The 10,572-nt window shown below is 42.4% G+C and overlaps 1 protein-coding gene across 1 annotated transcript in view; it reads right to left on the reverse strand.

The window, feature by feature from the left end:
• The window catches only part of SPIDR (scaffolding protein involved in DNA repair), a 533,511-nt gene that overhangs the window by 22,868 nt on the left and 500,071 nt on the right, over positions 1–10,572 (reverse strand). The window contains 3 exon segments of the mRNA XM_023508281.1: positions 2,246–2,301; positions 2,393–2,540; positions 4,664–4,751. Coding sequence (XP_023364049.1) covers positions 2,246–2,301; positions 2,393–2,540; positions 4,664–4,751 — 292 coding nt within the window.

Here is a 10,572-nt window from a genome sequence, read left to right on the forward strand (position 1 = left end):
GGAGACACATCATGTGCTCCACCTTGTCTTTGCTGAGGCCCTGTACACTGAGGCATACCACTGGGTGATTTATTTTGATCATTCTCTTAATTCCTCACAAGAGGCACTAATCAGCTGTCTAATGATGAAAAGGTGAATGGGTAAGTGGAAAACAAAGGAAAAAAGAAGGCATTTCAAAACTATTAAATTTACCCCAGAATAACCAACTATGATAAGATGTGGAAAGACAATGTCACATCTGCTTGACAGATGAGGAAACTGAGGCAAGAAGGTTCAGCAACTGCATAAGCTCAGTGAACATGGTGGGGGTCACTTCAGGATCAACAGGCACCTGGGCACTGGGTCAGTGACAATCCTGGGAACAAGGCACCCCACTGCTCAGAGAGGGTGGTACACACATGATAAGCTGAAGAGTTCCTCACAGAAAACAAAGATGGCAAAATATTGATAATAAAGAATAAAGAACTAAATGAAGTCCATTCACAATTTAATCCTCTGCTTCTGTCTCAATGGGCAATGTGCTTTTATTTAGACTTCAGAGTGCTCTGCGTGCCGGTGAACACCAGGTAATGCTCAGGTTTTGTGGCAGAAACACATGTATTGTACCTTCTGCAGAGAAGGCAATCCATGAGATAAAGTTTTACAAGCCTCTCCTACACAGATCAGTAGTGTTCTTGTAGCACCTGTGACACCCTGAGGTGCTGAGCCAGTGTCCTATGCCATGCTCAGCAGACCATACCTTCCCCTGGCCCCGCTGCTAAGCATCCTGCTGTGCACTCAGCAGGTCTGCTAGACACCAAGACACACCCATCCAGCTGTGCTTCCTCCTGTTTCACAGCACCTGTCCCTGCAACCCTGCTCAGCATTTGAAGAACGCTAGGGACCTAGGTAGACCTGAGACCAGCAAACTGGCCTGTGACCAAACCAACTCACCACCTGCTTATGTGTGGCCTGCAAGCTAAGTATGGTTTTTACATTTAAATTTTTTACATTTTAAGTTCAAAAACTCACAGGAAGAATATTGAGCAGTCTGCCTCCTCCTGCTACAGATGAAAGATGATATACTATGCCTGAATATGCAACCATGGAGAACTGCCTGGTGTGAAGTAGCAGATACTCTTTTAGTCAGTCTGTAGCTCTTCTGCCTAGGAACGATCAGAGAAATGCAAATAACTAGTTCACAATAAAAGAACAATGGAAGATAACTCTAGATAACTTAAGCAGAAGAGAACGGCTCCCAAGTCAGGCCGCTGAGTTGTGCTGTGTGGAAAGCATGCAGGCTTCATGGAGACTCCTCTCAAGTGTGTACAGTGACACTCACAAGCTGTGGGATTTGCTCTGTCAGGCCTTGGTAACCCAGAACAGTCTGTTTAAAAAGACAACCCCTGTGCCATCCTATCTCTGTGCCCAGGTCACGTGCCCAGGTCCCAACTTCCTTGAACCAACTTCCTTGACCAAGAACCCTTGCTGTCAATTCCCTGCTGTTCTGACCTGGCTGGTCACAGGAGACACTCTGACAGCCCAAGGAAGCATAGGCACCCTGGGTCTGGCCTGTTTCCTTCACACACACCCACAAGGAGCCGTGCACAGAAGGCATATGTGTACCAGCATATGAGTACACTCATACAGCCATGAGTGGAGGAGAACTTAACAAACAGGATGTGCTCTGTGCCTCAGGTGATTAGATTTACATGGATGTTCCTCCATAAGTTAAGGTCCAGTAGGGGCTTCTCCTAGAGTGCACTTTGTGCAATTCAGGTGCCAAGAACTTCTATTCCCCCATCTACTTCCATCTGATTGGACAGCAAGCTCCTCTACACTACCGCTCTCTAGAGTTGCTCACGGTCTCACAGGGGCCACAGAGGGGCCCTTCATCTGTTAAAAGGCCAGAATTCCCAGAATTCTGGGTCACTGACCTCAATCCTTAGATCCCCACTTCCACCCTAGGAATGAGATTTCAGTGCCTATTCCCTTTCTTTAACCAGCCTAAGTGTCAGAAAAGAATTAGCATTACTGGGCTGAGAATCTTTGGGGTGTTTGCTCCTAGTACTTAGTACAGTAGCTGGCAGTCACACCTTTGCAAGGAAGGGGTTCATCACCACTTCAGCACACTTACCTGGATTTTAAAGATGATTTTCTATTTTGGCACTAATTTCTAAGAGAGATTACCGTTAATCCTTGTAATACATTTATATTATAACACCTTATGAGAGAGAGAGAGAGACAGAAATAGACAGATGATTACCTGTGGTCTTTGATATATCACCCTGGCATAGAAGCTGCAATGGGTACCAAGATCATCAGCTTGGACAGGCAGAGAAAGAGACATGTGAAACTCACATAGCATGCAGACACAGCAAAATACTTGAGGAACCTGCTAGAAACAAAAACATTACCTGGAGAATCTCTCTTAAGCAGCGGGTAATTGGTGGCTGATAAAGCTTAGAAATGGGGGCTTTGTCAATTATATCAATTCATCCCAGAACTAGAGGAACCATGAGGATGTAACAAAGGGTAGGAAGAGGCAGATGAGTTTTTACCTGTTTAAAATGAAGGCAAAGGTAGACTGTGAATGTCTTGCGAAAAGATGCAAGCGCACCATTAGAACGCACTCCTGACCCTGTGTGCATCTGCCCACGGGGGCGCCCCTGACTGTGCACACGTCTGCTAAGGAGGGTGATCTCTCTGGTATGCTGTGGGGGCACTCCGATACAAGTATAAGAACCTCTGTACTTCTGAATTTATTACCAATTTGAGGTTTTATTTTAGAAGTCTATTTTTCAGAGTACCTTGAAAACATCATTTAGAAATTAATTCCTCTTTTTTTTTTTTTTAGACAGAGCCTCAAGCTGTCTCCCTGGGTAGAGTGCCATGACATCACAGCTCACAGCAACCTCCAACTCCTGGGCTCAAGCGAGTCTCCTGCCAAAGCCTCCCAAATAGCTGGGACCACAGGCGCCCGCCACAACACCTGGCTATTTTTTGGTGGCAGCCATCATTGTTGTTTGGTGGGCCGGACTAGATTCGAACCCACCACCTTAGGTGTATGTGGCAGGCGCCTTAGCCACTTGAGCTACAGGTGCCGAGCCAATTCCTCTTAAATAATCAAAAAATAAACATTTCTGACAACCACTAAGTTGCTTGGCACAAGGTCTCGGTCACAACACGTAACAGCACAAGTTCACGATCTTAGCACTTCGAATAAGCAAGATGGCTCCTCATTTTCAGGCTTGGGAGCTGTGGGCTTAAGTGGCTGTGGGCCAGTCTGCTGAAAAAGGCTCAGGGGGGTGTGGAGGGAACGCTTTTGAATCCATTTTGCTACTTGTGAACCTTCATCACACGCATCTGATGAGGAAGGGAAATAGAAATGCCTGGTGACCTCGGACACTGTGACTGTCCAGGGGCCATATCAGCTCTACTTTCCTCGGAGACTGAGTGCTGGTTTTACAAGGGACTGAAAGGTGGTAGTAAAACCCTCTGTGTCTGCCTGGGCATGAGGCTGAGGCCTTGATTGTTGAGACAGCAAGTGAGGATTGGGAATTAAGCAGTTATCAAAAAGTCACCTCAGTCAACAAAAAAAGAATAAATAATCCCATCCCTCCACTGAGCAACAGACATGAACAGAACTTTCTCTGAAAAGGGACGAATGGCTAACAAACATGAAAAAATGCTCATTGTCTCTAATTATTAGAGAAATGCAAATCAAAACCACCCAGAGATATCACCTAAGCCCGGTGAGATTAGCCCACATTACAAAATCCCAAAGCTGCAGATGCTGGCATGGATGTGTAGAGAGGGGAACACTTTTACACTATTGGTAGGACTGCAAACTAATACAGCTTCTTTGGAAAGAAGTATGAAGAATCCCCAAAGAACTCAAATTAGACCTCCTGTTTGATCCCCTAATCCCATAAGTAGGCACCTACCCAGAAAAAAAAATCACTTTATCATAACGACATTTGCACCAGATCATTTACCCTAGCTCAATTTATAGTCGCCAAGATGCAGAAACAGCCGAATGCCTACCAACACAGGAATGGATTAATAAACACCTTAGAATACTAACCAGCCGTAAAAAAGATAAAAACCTTACAAAAAAGATGAGACTTTACCTGGATGGAGTTGAAACCCATTCTTCTTAGGTAAAGTAGCACAAGAATGGAAAAGCAAATGTCTAATGTACTCAGTACTAACATGAAGCCAGAAGATGACCTAATTCACACCCATATAAGAGAAAAATTCATTTCAATTCAAGATGGGTGGAGGGGGAGGAAGGGAGGGTGAGAGAAAGGAGGAGGGAAGGGGATTGGTGTGCTCCCACCTAATGGGCATACTGCCTGGGGGTGGGACACAACTTATAACAGGGACTATACCTAACAAATGCAAACATTGTAACCTAATTCTTTGTATCCTCAAATTAACCTGGAATTAAATAAAAAAAAAACTAACCTCAAGGGACATGGTATGCAGCACAGGGGAGAACAGCCAGGGCTGGGGCTCCAGACAGAGCAGGTGGATCTAAATCCCCACCCCAACTTATATTACAGGTCACCACAAAGGAATAGAGCTCCTTGCTGCCTCCATGGGGACAAGGCCCATACAGGAAGTGGTGATGGTGCTTGGCCCCTGGCACGGGCATGGAGCTGCTCTGTACTGGGCTTACCTCTTCATAAGACTGTCCATGGCCAGGTGCTTTCAGCAGTATCGCTGGGGGCCACAGGGAGTCAATCAAATTGAAAAGCCCCTCTGTCCTGGAATAAGAAAAGACACAGTCATAAGTATTCATCATCAAATACCACCTAGGAAGTGCCTGGCCAGTGAGCTGGCAGAAGGAGTAACAGACACCACCCCTAATGCCATGGAACTATAATTGAGGTGTTGGTACCGCAGACATGGTGGACAGAGGACACAAAGATAGACGAACACACAAAGGAACCCAATGCACAGGAACAGGAGCTTGTCCATTACACAGTGACACATCTGCACAAGGGAACAGTGCACAGTCACTGAAACGGTTGTGTAGAAAATACCTAAGGGCATGGAAACATGTTTGTGATATCTTGCTAAGTAAAAAGCAGCCAGAAAATTGTAAGGCCTCCCTGTATGTATCTATACATGGGACTATATGTAATAAGCCAAAGGAAAAGAGTAAAAGATGTAAAAATATTTTTTGTGGTTATCAGAGCAGAGCTTGGAAGTGATACTTACTTTCCTCTTTTGATTGTATATTTCCAGCATTTTCCAAAAACAAACATAAATTACTTATATAATACGGAACTTATATAAAATAACACAATGGGACACAAAAGGACAGACACTGACTGATCCCACTTACACAGTCCCCATGTCAGACCTGACTGCCTTCCGAGACCCAGCTCCCAGCTTGACTAACCCCTTGCTGACGGGGAAGACACAGGCTTGGCCTCAGCGTGGAGGCCCATCTTGCTTTACCTCTACCTTTAAACACTGTTGAGGCCTTTGGAAAGTCACATGACGCTTGGGCCCAGTTGTTGGTACCACAGCAGGAGTAAGAGAAGGGAAGCAGAGGTAGTGCCAGGGCTTCTGTGCTCAGAGTTAGTGCCCCACACTGGCCAGCTGATGTTGTCAGACTATGCGTCCTCACTGCTAATGCTATAAATGTCTACATTGGTTTTTGCTCAAAAACTTACCCAGTTTAAGACAGGATTTTAATCCCAGAGTTACCCTGTAAAGGAACAGTAATATTAATGGTATGATAAAAGATGAAGGTAAAAAAATTCTCTCTGTACAGTTGGAAAAATAAATAACCCTTTCTAGATAGTGACAAGTGCTTCCAATTTTGCTAAATTTTTGGAGTTTCCCAAAAAGTATTCCGTGGAGTCCAATCCATGAAAACAGGCTCCTGTGGTCTGCAGGGCTGCCTTGAACCATACCACTGCAGGGGGCACTGCGTTCTCCCTACAGTGGGGCTGGGAATCCAGAGGGTCTGGAGAACTCTGTGTGAAGGGCACCTGTAGTATCCTATGAAACCCATGTTTCTTCAGTTTATAACCATGAAATCCTTTTAGGTGTAGTCACTAACAATATCCTAAGAAACCAGTGTTTTCTTGGAATTCTCTTTGAGAATTGTTGTTCCAGGCATACAGCTGTAGAAAGGTTATATTTGAATTAAATGACTTTTATTTATTTAGAAGGTGCCACTGGCTAATTCTAAAAGCTTGGGCAGATCACATTGTTTATATTTAATGCAGATTCTTAGGTACAGGATGATTATGTGTTAAATAAAATTCTTAGCTCATAAAACAGCATCTCTGTTTTATAAAAATAGTTATGATTTTGACAGCTTCACCTTGGGCAGCTCACACATTCCTGCCAATCACCCCAGACTCTGATGGGGACACACTTGGTGTACAGCTAACGTTGGCACTATTGTTCTTCTCACTGAAAGTCATTCCTTACTATTCATTCATTTTGTTACAGAAGAAACACTTTATTTTTTAAAAGTCATCATTTAAAAATGGTCAAACAAATAAGTTATCTGAAAGGAGAGTGGCAACCACAAGCTTGTCTTTTCAAAAGCCAATAAAAGTTTTTTTTAAGGGTTTTTAAATAAATGTTTAAAGACAAAAAGGACACACAGATTAAGTCATTGTAGTTATGACTTGACGATATCATTATGCCAGAATAAATTTCCTGGAGTGTAATCTACAGCTTGCATAAAATGCATCTGTATAAAAATTTGGGTCATTAAACTTCCACTGTAAAAATTTGCCTGCAGGGACAGTGCCTGTGGCACACGGAGTAGGCTGCCAGCCCCATATACCAGAGGTGGCGGGTTCAAACCCAGCCCTGGCCAAAAAAAATTTTTTTTGCCTGCCAATACTTGATAGAAGTGCTAAGGTCCCCATCTCTGCATTTGGAGTGCCGGCAGATGGGTCCTCCTCATCTGCTCCAGGTCTGAGGCAATGGTTGGGCTCCCATGGGCAGACACCTTCCAGAAAGTGTGGGAGGAGAAGGGCAGGTCACCAGTCACCTTGGAAGGGACAGCCACTTACCCACCACATCCACCAGACCCTCTTGCTGTTATCTAAACACCAGCTGCATGTGAAAAGCAGCCAGAAATGGGGGGGGGGCGCCTGCTCAGTGCCAGGCAGGCGTGGGGAAGCCCACACAGCTTCCCTAAACTCACTCCCAGGATAACGACAAGTTTCTAGAGCTACATTTTAATTTATAGTACCAATATACTTTTTAAATGAAAATGTATCAAGATATATGCACATACTAAATTACATTTGCCAAACAGTATACTTAAAATGGTAAATGTTATGTGTATTTTACCACAATAAAGATTATATTTACTATAAAAAATAAATACCACTGGAAGCAGTGGTTCATGCCTGCAATTTTAGCACTCTTAGGAGGCCAAGGTGAGTAGATTGCCTGAGCTCAGGAGTTTGAGACCAGTCTGAGCCAGAAGGAGACCCTGTCTCTAAAAACTAGCTGGGTGTTGTAGCAAGCACCTGTAGTCCCACCTACTTACCTACTTGGAAGGCTGAGGCAAGAGGATTGCTTGAGCCCAAGAGTTTGAGGTGGCTGTGAGCTATGATGTTATGGCACTCTACTGAAGGCAACAAACTGAGACACTCTCTCTCAAAAAAAAAAAAAAAAAAAAAAAGAAAGAAAGAAAGAAAAAGAAAACAAAACGAAAAAAGAAAAAAAGAAACACCGAATGTTTTGATTAATGTTTCTAGGGACTGCCAATAGTTCATTAAAACAGTAACAATCCCTTCTGCATGAGGTGTAATATGGTATGAATATCCCAAGTACAATAAAGAACTTGGGATACTCATACCTCATGCATAAGGGATTCATTTTTGTTGAATCCCTTGAAGGGAATTCCTATTGTTGGGGATTCATTAAGGGTACAAGAAACCAGGTTTCACTGATTCCATTTGTTAGGTAAAGTCCCTCTTAACAAGCGTGTCTTGCCCCCAGAAGGTGTGGCACACACCAAAAGTACGAATGCAACTTTTAAAATTGAGATAATTCACATACCAAAAATTTACCCATTTAGTGGTGCAAAAGTGTACCACTTTTTAGTATATTGATGGAGTTATGGAAGCATCACCACTAACTAATTTCAGAATTTTTTATCAGTCCAAGACAAATCCTGTATCTACTAAGCAGTATTCTCATTCCTCCCAGCCCCTGGCAACCACTAATCTACTTTTTACATCTTTATTAATTTGCCTGCTCTGGATGTTTCCTATAAATGGAATCACTCAACATGTGTTTTTTTGTGACTAGTTTCTTTCCCTTAATGTTTTTGAGGTTCATTCATGCTGTAGCATGTATCAATAACTCATTTGTTTGTTTGTTTGTTTTTTGAGACAGAATTTTATTATTCTGTAGCCCTGGGTAGAGGGCCATGGCATCATCATAGCTCACGGCAGCCTCAAACTCGTGGGCACAAGTGATCTTCTTGTTTCAGTTTTTCTATTTTTAGTAGAGACAGGGTCTTACTTTTGTGCTGGGTGGTCTTGAACGTGTGAGCTCGACCAATCCACCCACCTCAGCCTCCCAGAGTGCTAGGATTACAGGCGTGAGCCACCACACCCAGCCTCATGTCTGAGTTTATTGCTGAGTTTTGTTTTTTTTTAAATTTATTGTTGGGGATTCATTAAGGGTACAAGAAACGAGGCTTCACTGATTGCATTTGTTAGGTAAAGTCCCTCTTACAATTCTGTCTTGCCCTCAAAAGTTGTGGCACACACCAAGACCCCACCCTCTTCCCCCCTTCCCTCTTTCTGCTAATCCCTTCCCCACTCCTCCCTCCTTCTTCCTCTCTCTGCTCACTGCCCCCTTGTGTTTAATTGTCCTTATATCAAAATTGAGTACATAGGATTCATGCTTCTCCATTCTTGTGATGCTTTACTAAGAATAATGTGTTCCATTTCCATCCAGGTTAATACAAAGGCTGTAAAGTCTCCATTTTTTAATGGCTGAATAGTGTTCCACGGTGTACATATACCACACCTTGTTAATCCATTCTTGTATTGGTGGGCATTTAGGCTGTTTCCACATTTTGGCGATTGTAAATTGAGCCACAATAAACAGTCTAGTGCAAGTGTCCTTATGATAAAAGGATTTTTTTTCCTTCTGGGTAGATGCCCAGTAATGGGATTGCAGGATCAAATGGGAGGTCTAGCTTGAGTTCGATTTGATGGTTCTCCATACTTCCTTCCAAAAACGTTGTATTAGTTTGCAGTCCCACCAGCAGTGTAAAAGTATTCCCTTCTCCCCACATCCATGCCAGCATCTGCAGTTTTGAGATTTTGTGATGTGGGCCATTCTCACTGGGGTTAGATGGTATCTCAGGGTGATTTTAATTTTCATTTCTCTATTAATTAGGGATGATGAGCATTTATTTATATATTTGTTAGCCATTCGTCTGTCTTCTTTAGAGAAGGTTCTATTTATGACTCTTGCCCATTGACATATGGGATTGTTGGCTTTTTCATGTGTATTAATTTGAGTTCTCTATAGATCCTAGTTATCAAGCTTTTGTCTGATTCAAAATATGCAAATATCCTTTCCCATTGTGTAGGTTGTCTATTTGCTTTAGTTGTTGTCTCGGCATTTAGTTTAATTAAGTCCAATTTGTTTATTTTTGTTGTTGCAATTATCACAGCAGTCTTCTTCGTGAAGTCTTTCCCCAGGCCGATATCTTCCAGTTTTTTTCCTATACTTTCTTTGAGGATTTTTATTGTTTCATGCCTTAAATTTAAGTTCTTTATCCATCTCGAATCAAGTTTTGTGAGTGGGGAAAAGTGTGGCTCCAGTTGCAGTCTTTTATATGTGGATACCCAGTTCTCCCAGCACCATTTATTGAATAGGAGTTTTTCCCCCGAGGTATATTTTTGTTTGATTTATCGAAGATTAGGTGGTTGTAAGATGTTAGTTTCATTTTCTGGTTTTCAATTTGATTCCAAATGTCTATGTCTCGATTTTTGTGCCAGTACCATGCTGTCTTGACCACTATGGCTTTGTAGTACAGCCTAAAATCTGCTATGCTGATGCCTCGGCTATATTTTTATTACTAAGAATTGTCTTAGCTATACGGGGATTTTTTTGGTTCCATACAAAATGCGAATCATTTTTTCCAAATCTTAAAAGTACAATGTTGGTATTTTAATAGGGATGGCATTGAATAGGTAGATTGCTTTGGGAAGTATAGACATTTTAACAATGTTGATTTTTCCCAGCTATGAGCATGATATTTTCTTCCATTTGTTATTGCCTTTCTTAGGGTTTCATAATTTTCTTTATAGAGGTCCTTCACCTCTTTTGTTAGGTATATTCCTAGGTATTTCATTTTCTTTGAAGCTATGGTGAAGGGAGTTGTGTCCTTAATTCGCCTCTCATCTTGGCTGTTGTTGGCGTATACAAAGGCAGGTAACTTGTGGACATTGATTTTATATCCTGAGACATTACTGAATTTTTTGATGACTTCCAGGAATCTTGTGGTTGAGTCTTTGGGGTTCTCTAAGTATAAGATCATATTGTCAGCAAAAAGGGAGAGTTTGACCTCCT

The sequence above is a fragment of the Otolemur garnettii genome, unplaced genomic scaffold (assembly GCF_000181295.1).
Source record: "Otolemur garnettii isolate 467f Iridium unplaced genomic scaffold, OtoGar3 scaffold00237, whole genome shotgun sequence".
Taxonomy (NCBI): Eukaryota; Metazoa; Chordata; class Mammalia; order Primates; family Galagidae; genus Otolemur; species Otolemur garnettii.